Genomic DNA, 11,744 nt, shown 5'->3' with positions numbered 1-11,744 from the left:
AAAGGCATCATATAGTCAGACAGACATCCTGATAAGTCTTCACTGCTTCCTTTCATAAACGGTTAAGATTCAGGACATTATTGTAGCAGAAGAGGCAATCTTTAAAAACTAAGAGTCTGCAGCCTGAAGCTGTACTTGAGCTGTAACATGATGCTCGTACAGACAATGCTGATGTTAAGCAGGTATAATATTCAGGCTTCCAGTTCACCGTCTTAGATTATCATGTTAGCATGCTAACATTTGTAAATTAGCAATAAACACAAAGTACAGCTGAGGAGAGAGATATTTCACTCAAAACTACAACCTCTGATGTGATGATAACTGAAAAGATTCATTAGTTACAGACTAAAATGTAAGAAAGGTATTTCATCAAAATTTAAATACATACACATATATGTACCTAAATAAATAAATGGCCTCTGGTGGTTTGTTTATGCCTCTTGCCCATCTAACAAAGTACTGTTTGTTTTTACATCGGAAGCAACACAATACAGTTTTTGTTATTTTTTAAATTGGATAATAAAGATATTTAATATAAAAACATTTGCTGCTCAGATAAATGGCTTTAATCTTAATACTTGACAACATCAGAGTACCGTTGTGATCTATGTGTGTCCAATGTTCTTACCAATGTTTCCCTGAGATGTTTTGATGTAAAATTAAGTATGCCTAAACCCAGCAAGGTTAACATATTGTGATGTAAAGCTCTAGAAAGAGGCAATAAACTCAAGTTCCAATGTCTCATTGATCATTGATGATATTTTGGGAGTTGTGGGTGTTTGACCTTATAAGGAAAGTCAAACCCTGCCAGCTGATGGGCCTGTTAGGGAACACATGTGATTGTCAGGGAGACAAATGGATACTTGCAGTCTGTATACTGTTACATTCAGTCACATACAGTCTATGTATTTTTGCTTTGTATCATAAATACAAAGATAATGATTCTAAAATGTTCTTATTCACACTCCTACTTGGTATTCTCAGTAGAGACAATCAAACACAAACAGGAAGAAAAATGTTAACCTTTAAAAAAATACGTTTCAAAAAATGTGAATGGATATTTAATATTGTTATTAGTGGCTGTGCAGAATTACAGCTAATTACAGAATTACATTCAGCTGAATTTGTTTGTTTGTTTGTTTTTAATTCTGTCCAGAATGGCCTCAATTTAAAGTCCACAATCTTTCAATTAGGTTAATGAGGCTGACGTTTTTCCCTGTTTGGTTTTAAAGGTCAGCTCAGCTTTATCACTGAACCTTTCTGCTGCTCTCCTGGTTTATATTATCATGATTAAGTGGGTAGTTACTGAAAATTATGTGATATTTAATCAAAACATTACATTTTTGGTCATAGACCAAAATGCATAACCAGAACTAGACATTGACTTTATGTATAATATATAGTCACACCAGTGTCTGGAGTTTTTGTCCAATGTTCCCAAATTGGCAGGATAATATCAAAGTGGGTTCATTGTGCCAACAGACTGACTTTTGTGATATTTCTCACACAGATGTCAGATGTCTGTTTTATAATGAGAGTGAGGTGGCGACACAAGCAATACTTTATTTTCTGATTGTCACTGTCTCTGAACCGAGTGGTCCAACCCACAGGATGATGCCAGACACACTGACAGTCTCTCCTGAACGCACTTTGAGAACTCAACCTCATATTATTCCGGCGCATTCAAAGATGACATCTCCAGTCACCAAAGCCATGATAGAGTCCTACGCGCTCATGGTTATGGTCATGGGCACGTTTTTCGTCTATTTCTGCGGGATGGTGTGGGCTTTTTGTAACCCGAAGCTGAGCGGAGCAGAGGAGGAGGAGTGCGGGACTGAGAAACAAGCTGCCGTGCACGGGGACCACTGCTGGGTTTGCGCCCCAAATCCTCCACCTGAGCGGAATTTCAGGTGCGCCTGTGCGCATCTGCAGGCACCACCATACACCGCAGAGGGGCTCACGCAGACCACTTATGTAAACTTTTGGCATGATACTGATAGTCTGTTGTCGGACTGCACTGCATTTTGTCGTGAGGATCATGGGATTAACAACCAGATTGCCGATATATAATGAAATGGATCATGAGTGGACTGAGAAGAAGAGGACTGAAGTGGATGAACACAAGGTTTTATTCTGAACTCGCTCTCAAACCATCACAACACGCATAATCCTGGTTGTTTGTCCTTTAACTGACATTTTTATTTCATGCCTGAAACAGAAAATACAAATGAAAACAGCAAATCAAGCTTAAAATACTCATAGAGTCACTGTGTCTTGCTCATCCTTGCTGTAAATTCAGACTTGCATGTTGCTGTGTTAATACTGAGAGGTCTGACAGCCAGTGTGCATGTTACTCCCAGGAGACCTTCAAGCCAAAAATAAAACGCTCTCCATGACAGAATTGTGTGATGTGCATCAAGATGATCCAGCTCCTGTGGGGCCACTGTGAAGATGTTAGGACTGTTGTTGTTTTTCCTTCAGTTTCTTCCTTACTTCACTTTCTAGTTGCAGCAATTTGTCATACAAAGTGTCTGATGTTTCCAAATCAATATCCATCTGGAACACAAGATACAAAACTCACATTAACTGTTATACAAGACTATTTAAACTAAATTTTGATGGATAGTATTTAATACGGTACCTTGCGTGGTTGTGTGTAGTTGTTGCCTAGCCAGGATGTTAAGCTTTGGTACTTGGCTTGTGGGTCCAGTGATTCAGGCTTTTGCTTAAACAGCCAGAACTACAAGCGAGAGCAGTATTCATGAATCAGTTTGTACTGAACTGAGAAACTGAACATTGGAAATTTGAAATGTTGCTTCACCTACCAGGGCTTCAGCTCCATTATAAGGTGTCAAGGTGAAAGTATTGGTGAATATTCTTATCTGTATTCATGAAAGAAAGATGCATTCAGATCCAACAAAATAACTCCAGTGCTGTTTTTTAATTCTTCTTACACCCGCGATAGCATAAAGACAACCAAACTGGAAAAAACAGGTGTGATATATATATATACTGAGAGTATTACTTACAAGCCAAAAGACAGGCATAAGCAGGGTCCAGAGGAATGCTGGGAAGGAGGGCAGGATGCCGTAGGTCAGGTTGGTCATCACAAAACCAGGACAGATCACAGATGAGTACAAACCCTGAAAAGCACAATGACAGCAGTCATCAATAGTGTATAGGAAGAACAGTTTACCTCACAGACGTGGATGATACATGTGAAGTGTGTGCCGGCTGACCTGTTTGTTGTAGTGTGTGTTGAGCGCCAGGCTGAGTAGGTCGGAGGCATATTTGGAGGAGCTGTAGGGCTGCGTGCCTCTCTGATGCTGTACGTCTTCAAGGTTAAAAGCTGAGCGGTGAGCGTTACTGGAGGAGGTCCAGATTAGCTGTGAGGTCCGGCCTGCCTGGCACAGAACAGGCTCCAGCTCCCTGATCTCTCCATAACACAGAGAAACACAACAAAATATATATCAGTTATTAAGGATCAGTTTCAGCCTGAAATAGTACGTTTTCATAAAATCTTGCTTCCTCTGCAGTTCAGTCAACAAGACAAAATGAGGCAGACTGATGATTTGTATGAAGAAAATTCAATGTTCATCTAGAAATGTCTCACAGTTTGATTTGTATGAGAAAAAGGGGGAAATAATCAATTACTCAGTAACTCAGTTGCAGAATTTTTTTTCACTTAAAAACTATTTTTACTACAAAATGACTGAAAAAGATGTAGATTTTATCCTGCAATGACAATGCTATGCCATCTCTTTCCATGTATCTTAGAGCACAAATAAATAATACTAATATTTCTTTCAGATTCCTTAAAATAATCAGCAAAGTTTGACACTGAAAATTCAATGAGAGGAACAATCTAATTGATATGGATGTGCAAACCAAACCAAGACCTTACCAGAAAAGTGTAATTTTACTCCACCTGTCTAAAAACAAAATGTGCTTTCCCTGTAAACTAAATGGTGTGATGAATAAGTACATTCCTCTGTGATGGAAACGCAAGTTTTAGAATTTGTCTGCAAACACACAGTAAGCAGAATACCCTGACCTTATGGCTAGGACAGTACGCACTGTTAATATTTAATGAACATCGTTGCTAAGTGACACACAGATCCAGTATCACTTCTCAAGGCTAAACAATGAACAAGAATTGCTCTCTCTGCAGAAACCTGAAGGAAACATGGCTTTATGCTGTATGTGTGGATCGGACCAAAATGCCAGATAAGTCCAGTGACTCACTAGTAGAAAGTGACCGAAGAGGTTGGTCGCGAATACTTCCTGCAAGCCATCATGAGTGATGCCATCCTTCTGCGTCAGAATCCCCTCGCCAGTGGCAAACATGGTGATAATATTACTGCAATAAAGGCATTATAGAGGTTTGGGCTCTGAGAAAGGCAGCATGGGAAATAGATGTTTGAAATAAACAATGTTACATAAACGAGACACGTCAAAGTATAAAAAGCTCACACACTAGATTGTAGCTCCCAAAGTCTTGTTATTACTGACTGAAAGAGGCAACGTTTCAGCCTTACCGGGTCTTCATCAGGCAAACGGCCAACATGACAAAAAGCAAGGTAAGTATAGACACCAAATGAGTTACATCATCCTAACGTCATCAAAAACAATCACAATTTTCCTATTTCCTTTTTCCTCTTCCCCTTTCTTCCTCCTCTGGGAATTGGTATTTCAGTTTTGTCCTTTTTAACCTTCGTCTATTTGTATATATTGTTGTGACTTTCTTCAAGCTTTGATAATAAGATGTTTGCGATCAGGTGTCGATTGTTGCCAGAAATTGTCTTTGTGATGACTAATTTGGTGTCTATATATGCCTTACTCTTTGTCATGATGACTGGTGAAGACCCAGTTAGGTCGAAATTTTGCCATTTTTAGTCAGTAACAAAAAGATTTTAGGAGCTACAATCCAGTGTGCTGACACTTTGCTTTATTCCTTCATTTCATTTGTTATCCTGCACCTGACCTAAAATTATGGTATATGGGATGTGGACACACTATCTATTTGCTGTTTAAGTATAAAAGCCACCAGGTGCGGTACTACTCAGTGATTTAAAGGAGCTTCAGTTGTCTAACATGCACATCAAGTGTAGACAAGAGATGCTGCACCACGTGAGCATCTAAAATAAACCACGTACCTGGAGAAGAGGCCTTTGAAAAAGGCTTTTACATCGAACTGTGGGTTGGGCATGATGCCTGCATTCAGGTAGAGGTAGTCCAGCCGGTTATACCTACAGTTGACAAATAAAGTCATAGCTAATGTATATAAAACACATATGACTGTCTGGGTCTGAATGTGTGTGACCACCATGCTGATGTGAGTCTGTCCTCCCACCTGAGTTTGACCTCCTGTGCAGCACTGAGGACTGAGGAGATGCTGCTGGTGTCCAGCTGCAGCAGGGCCACCTGAGCTGAGGGGTGAGAGGTGAGGAGGGCAGAGCGAGCAGCCTGAGCCCGGCGCATGTTCCTGCAGGCCAGACACAATTGGAGACCTTCTGTGTCCTGCGAGAGGAGACGCTCACAAAGCGCCAGGCCGATGCCACTGCAGGAACAGCCACACATGGTATTGTCATAACTGTCACTACTGCTAAACAATAGTATTTACAAAATCCACCAAAATAATCTAGTTAATTCCACACATGAGCACTCCATATAACAAATAAAGGGACTAAAATAATCCAGCAACAGCTTTTTCCTTACAATTGAGTTTAAATTAATTTTATCAATGTTCTTGGAAGTTCTGTTATGTCATGCAACCTTTGCACCCAAAGAAGCCAGACTTTATCATGAAAACAAGTTATCAAATAAATACAGTTATTACCTATTTGCTCCCGTCACCAAAACCACCTTATTCATCTTTTCAAGTCCAAACCGGCAGCAAGTTACACACAGAAAACATTAAAGTTACTGCACTTTTGAAGCAACAAGCTCTTTGTCCGGTCCATGGAGTATTTTCCTTTCCTGTGGAGTCATATTGTTCACTCCTCCTCCACATCGTGATTGGATACTGCAGCAGGACTCAGCCAATCAGATCATGATCACAGTCAGCTCAGCTAGAAGACAGCCCACACAGAGTAAAATATTCAGTAGATATGAATAAAGCAAAGAGCTCTCAAAGATAGAATTCCCTGTTTGGTTTTATTTGTATTTTGTCTATCAATGTACAACTTTTGTTTACACGTATATAAAAAAAACATTTTCACTGAAAAACAAACATTTGAGTACAAAGGTGTAATAAAACCAAACAAATCATGAATTTGTTCAGGTGCAATAATATTTTTACAGCTATACATCTACGTCCAATTCATTTATATCACTGAGAGGATTGTAAATGCCATGAAAATGCTCTTTCATCCAGTGAAAATCACCACATGCCTCATGTCCATCAGGAATTTGAAATACACAAATTTATTTGCAAAACAATTATCAACTATTTATCTACTTGTGCAGATATTTTTCATAGATCACAAAGTAAGGAAAGAAAAAAATTACCTCTACATAAAAGATGAAAATGCCGTGCATTAGGGCAGGAGGCATGAGTGTATTTTATGGAAGGTACTGTAAATGGGACAAAGGTCTCTGATAAAAAGGCTGTAAATACAGCTGAACTGACTGAAACAGTGGTAGTTACACACAGAATTATGCTAGAAAAGAAGACAAAATGAAGACTCCAGCATACATGAATAAAAGAAAGAGCAAACTGCTGATTACTACAGCTTGTAGATGAGTCATTAGTTGTGTTTTTATGATCTAATACAGTATAATCTGCTGTGAAAGTGATGATCTGTAGCAGTCATACAAATTCCATCGTTCCAATTAAACACATGATTTATGTTGAGTATTCCTGTTTCGTCTACATTCCTGATTCAAAATACCATTTACTTTCTCTTTCAACACAGACAAACTATAAGCACACATGCATTAACATGTTTAACACGCCCAACATCTCTCCATGCACACATACTGTTGACCCAACATGGACAAAACAGCTTAGACAGCCTCCTGATAAGCCTCTTACACGATCAATAATCAAGCAGCATGATGCTGATATTAGTTTGTGATCAATTCTTGACAGTTTGCAGTGGGGAAAAAATATTTACTGTAGTAGTTGTCGTTGTGTAGATCCAGAATATGAGGAGAAGTACTGCATTCAATCAAATATAATACTCCAAAGAACATATTAATACACAAATATATCAACAAAACAGAAACAGAACAAATATGAACATATAAATATTAATACAAAATATTGATATTTGAGACTTATCTATTGAAAATACACAGTCATACACTTCATGTTCAAATCACCGTATAGGAAAACTGCAGGGAGGTGAGAAAGATGTTCTATTAATGTAATATTTTCTTTGTTATTAAAAATGTGTGGAGTTTGTCTGAGAAACTGAGATGAAATACTTGAAACAAAATGTGACAGTAATGGTTTGCTGCACTTTTCCCCTCTACATTCAAGCAGTCTTCCAAAAGAAAGCACAAGAAAGTTACTCAACAATGCTGCATAAGTTTGTCATCAATACTTCAAACACTGTAAAATGGGAAATTCAAACTCATATTTAAAAAAAAAAAAAAAAGGAACTTAAAATACATATTCAAAAGTGCCGAATGTTACTTGCTACATTTAATTTTGGCTCCTGCAACACACGTCGCAACCAAACATCATGTCCTTTTCTTGTGTGTTTTTGGGAAATGTACGATAAATCAGAATAGACTTTCTAAGAATATATGTCTATAAAACAAATTAGCAAACATGCTAATTAAACTCAAACTGACACACACCAAATGTCTCTGGTAGTCCATCTTTGAAGTGTGCAAGTCCATGAAACAGTGTTTCCCAAATCGTAGCTTAGAGCCCACAGGTGGCTCCCACCTTGTTTCTCAGTTGAAACAAGATAGCTTAAACCTGGATTGTGTCTGCACCATGGTCTACTCTTGTCATGCACCATTTCTCTCAGAGATGAGCACTGTCTTAAACATCGCCCTGACTTTAAGGCTGTATTTCCAGGAGGGCTCGGTGTATTTCCTGGAAGGACGGCCGTTCCTTTGTGTTCCTCCTCCAGCAGCTCAGCATGATCTTGTAGAGCGAGTCCGGACACAGCACAGGCTGAGGCAGGTAGATCTGCATGATAATGAGAGAGAAATAAAGCCAATGATTCACTGGTGTTTGTAAGTATGAGGTGACGTGTTTGTGATGACACTTACCTGTCTTTTCTGGTCCCTGAAAAACTCCCCTGTGTTCTCTATCACCTGCTCATCAGTGAGCTGAGAGTAGGGCTGCTCCTTGCAAAAGTTTAGTATCTCCCACAGAGTCACCCCAAAGGCCCACACATCGCTGGCTGTGGTGAACTTTCCCTTCACGACAAAAATAGTGAAAATAGTGATCAGTATGTTTTCCTGCACTGTCTGCAAATACAGTATATAACAAAACTGTGTGCACCCCGGTCAGTATCACTAAAATGTTAAGTAATTATAGATCTGTCCACTTAATACACTTTTAATTCGTTTTTAGGAGAACCCAAAAAGAATAAAGCCAATTCATTAGAAGAAAAATAATGTTTGACCAATTAAATAATGATGAAAGTCCACCTGGGCATGAATGGTACCAGTCTTGCCCAGATCTGTGAAAAGACGTTCTGTCATTCTTCACAGATAATTCTTTTCAACTGCTCTTTGCCGGAGGGATTTTGTGTCTCTACCTTCCTCTTTAAAATACTCTAAAGGTGTTTTATTGGATTCAAGTCAGGGGATATACTTAGGCAGGTCATACTTTTGTGCCTGTGTGTCTTTAAAAACTTGTGATTTTTGCAGTGTGTTTGGAATCATTGTCATGTTGGAAAATTCCTCTCCTGCCAACGTTTTTGAGACTGGGAATCATTTCATTCAGTATTTGGGTATACAAACTTGCAATCATAGTGTAATCTATAAATGTCATCTCCCCTACACCTTTTTACTCATGCTGCCCCATATCAGCAAACTCCCACCTCCATGTTTCACAGTCAGCACTATGCAGTCACTGCAGTAGTCCTGACCAGGTCCATGCCAAACATGCTGGACCCCATCAGATCCAAACTAACTTATTTTGGTTTATTCGTCAGGCTTCTTTTCATGTTCTTTGGCAAAGTTTAATCTTGCAGTTTTGTGCTGTTTTGTGAGTAATGGTTTTCTTTTTGGATGTCGTCCGTAGAGGTTGACTTCATGAACTGTCTGAGCAGTCACTGAAACACCAATTTCCACAAATAATCCTTGAGCCAAGACAGAAGCACTTGCCCGTCTGTTTTCCAATGCAACATTGAACGGCCACTGCACCTTCTGTTATTGGTAGCATGGGTCCTCCTGTACCTCCTAACCACTGCTGCAAACTGTGTTTGGCTTCTGTTCAGTAACCTGCTGACGATCTTGTACCCTCTCCCATCTTCAAGTCTCACAATCTGCTTTCTTACTTGTTCTGGTAATTTCTCACCATGTGAAGCTGTGTTGCATTAGACACAACCCAGGCCTAAATTAAGAAAGTTGTGGTGTTCACAGGTTCTTTTATAACCTTGCTCAGGCAACTAGTCTTAACTGGAAGTCACAGGTGTAATCATTTTTGTTGCATTGAGGTTGTACTTTGAGGCTTGTATTTTTAATGTAGTCTATCTAACCTGTTTGTTTTTAATTATAAATAAGATCAAATACCCTACACTTCACCCTAAAAACACTACAATTATTGTAAGATGATACAATTTTGAATCATTTAAATTTTTAGTGATATTGCGCAGGGGTGTACTCACTTTTGTTATATACTGTATGTTAGTTAAATTCCAGGAAATGCACACATAAACACAAACTTGAGTATCAACTTTTCAAGAAAACACTGAATCAATTTTATCCATTATACAAGCAGTGGTCCTCACCAGCAGGATGCTCTCCCATGACATCCAGCGTATCGGTAGTACCGCTCTGCCCTGGATGCGGTAGTAGTCACCACTGTACAGGTTCCTGCTCATGCCAAAGTCAGCTATCTTTATTGTGTATTTCGTGCCCACCAGGCAATTCCTCGTGGCCAAGTCTCGATGAACAAAATTTAGAGAGGAGAGGTACTTCATCCCCGATGCGATCTGAGTGGCCATGTAGCACAGATTACTGAAGCTAGATGGGAGAAATGCAGAGAGGGACTCATGAGTTGAGAAGGAAGAAAAAAATTTCACACAGGCATTTAATTATTTATACATGACCACTCACCTGACTGTAGGTGCATTGCTGAGCAGAGCGAGTTGTCCCTCCGGTTCGTGGCGGGACAGAAACTGGTTGAGGTCTCCGTTCTCCATGTACTCTGTGATCATACAGAGAGGGTCGCTGTAGATGCACACAGCAAGCAGGCGAATGATGTTGGGGTCCTTCAGACGGGACATGATCTTTATCTCTTTCAGGAAGTCATTCCTACCAACACAAAAAGACAAATAAGTGACTTACTTCACACCGTAAAAAAACTTACAATTTATTGTCAGTTTCAGTTACAGGCAACAAGATCCCTGTAGCACGCAGAGTCAATACCTTGCATTTTTGTTGGCATCTGAACGGAGCATCTTCACAGCCACTAAAACTGGCTGGTCCTCAGGGATGTCAAATAAAAACTCTTTATTCATGAACTCCTGCATTCCCTCTGCTTCACACAGGTGCACCTGAAAAGAGAGGAGAGGAGAGGTGATATATAATAATAATAATAGTAAAGCTTATCTAAAGCTCTAAGTAAAGCTGTAATAGATTGATGAAGAACACACACTTCTCCAAACTGTCCCTCTCCCAGTTTCTCTTTGAATATGAGCAGTTTTCGCGGGAACTCCTCCACTGCAACATCCTTCCCTGACAACAGGTCCATAGTTAGTGCAGGGATGGCATATGTGTTGCTTCCAGTCACGCCTTGCAGGTTTACAATGTCTGCCTCTGCGTAGTGAGGGACCCCATCTTGGACTACAGTAGCTGTGGTTGATTTGGACGCTGCTGTGCTGGTAGAAGCTGGAACACAATATGGGACACTGTAACTAAGACTCTCAATATGATTGTAGTTTGTAAGTCTGTAAATTGAAGTGTCCACCTACCAGCCTCCTCTGAGGTCTGTGCAAACTCTGGCAGCTTGCATATAAGGCGTGAGGGCTCCTGGTAGTCTGGACCCAGGGGGAAGATGCGCTCGTAGGTAGAGTTAGACTCTTGTTCACTGGTTGTACTCGACTGGTTGTGGTTGTGGTTGTACACAAACGTCTCACTCTGTATTGACAAACTAGCAGTTAGTTCATCATCCAGCATCCGGCGAGAGGCCTAGAATAAAGCACGCGGGGGTGAAAGAACAGATCTGACCACCTCCCGAAGGAAAACCACAAAATCACATAACATCCATGAGATAGTGTCAGTATGATATATTTTACTCAAAATCTCAAATCTATTTTAACTCACCTTCTCCAACATCTTCTGCCACACCTGCCTCCACAGGATAATGACAATAATGGCCACAAGGATGAAGATGATGGCCACTAAACAACCAATCAGAATCCGGGTGTTGCTGTCATCTACTTTGTGGGTGGGGTCATCTTCTAGGGAAGGAACAGCGAGAGACACCTTTTGAAGATGGAGACTGTACTACTTGCATGCAAAATGTTCAGTTAAATCAGGATAGTCCTGATACTCAATCAAATTTCACCTCATTAACTAGACTGAAGGTTTTATTTACAAAAAAAGTC

The 11,744-nt window shown here is 39.9% G+C and overlaps 2 protein-coding genes across 5 annotated transcripts in view; both read right to left on the bottom strand.

Annotated features, from left to right (window-relative positions):
• Window positions 1–2,111: 2,111 nt before the first annotated feature.
• Window positions 2,112–5,998, bottom strand: hsd17b7 (hydroxysteroid (17-beta) dehydrogenase 7). 3 transcript variants are annotated; one of them, XM_067597405.1, is made up of 9 exons: window positions 5,840–5,993; window positions 5,354–5,560; window positions 5,157–5,249; window positions 4,246–4,360; window positions 3,240–3,434; window positions 3,030–3,143; window positions 2,826–2,882; window positions 2,642–2,740; window positions 2,112–2,556 (listed from the first exon to the last, which is right to left on the bottom strand). In XM_067597405.1, the coding sequence occupies exons 1-9, from the start codon at window positions 5,872–5,874 to the stop codon at window positions 2,455–2,457; spliced, it is 1,017 nt and encodes a 338-aa protein (XP_067453506.1). In that variant the 5' UTR covers window positions 5,875–5,993; the 3' UTR covers window positions 2,112–2,454. The 3 variants fall into 3 exon arrangements, with proteins under 3 accessions (XP_067453506.1, XP_067453507.1, XP_067453508.1); XM_067597406.1 differs by lacking the exons at window positions 2,112–2,556; window positions 2,642–2,740; window positions 2,826–2,882; window positions 3,030–3,143 and having other exon boundaries at window positions 3,245–3,429; window positions 5,840–5,998; XM_067597407.1 differs by lacking the exons at window positions 2,112–2,556; window positions 2,642–2,740; window positions 2,826–2,882; window positions 3,030–3,143 and having other exon boundaries at window positions 3,250–3,436; window positions 5,840–5,998.
• A 139-nt stretch (window positions 5,999–6,137) lies between these two features.
• Window positions 6,138–11,744, bottom strand: part of ddr2a (discoidin domain receptor tyrosine kinase 2a) — a 32,996-nt gene continuing 27,389 nt past the window's right edge. Inside the window, exons 10-17 of one of the 2 annotated variants that reach the window (XM_067597403.1) lie at window positions 11,461–11,597; window positions 11,109–11,325; window positions 10,793–11,025; window positions 10,564–10,691; window positions 10,252–10,449; window positions 9,924–10,158; window positions 8,233–8,382; window positions 6,138–8,149 (exon numbers count right to left, since the gene is read on the bottom strand). In XM_067597403.1, the coding sequence (XP_067453504.1) occupies window positions 8,018–8,149; window positions 8,233–8,382; window positions 9,924–10,158; window positions 10,252–10,449; window positions 10,564–10,691; window positions 10,793–11,025; window positions 11,109–11,325; window positions 11,461–11,597 (1,430 nt within the window). In that variant the 3' untranslated portion in view covers window positions 6,138–8,017. The remainder of the gene's footprint in view (window positions 8,150–8,232; window positions 8,383–9,923; window positions 10,159–10,251; window positions 10,450–10,563; window positions 10,692–10,792; window positions 11,026–11,108; window positions 11,326–11,460; window positions 11,598–11,744) is intronic. The other variant, XM_067597404.1, reaches the window with a different exon arrangement.

Source organism: Thunnus thynnus, chromosome 8, assembly GCF_963924715.1.
Source record: "Thunnus thynnus chromosome 8, fThuThy2.1, whole genome shotgun sequence".
NCBI classification, from domain to species: Eukaryota; Metazoa; Chordata; class Actinopteri; order Scombriformes; family Scombridae; genus Thunnus; species Thunnus thynnus.
The sequence above is the reverse complement of the archived record's forward strand: the minus strand, read 5'-3'. Positions and strand labels throughout refer to the sequence as shown.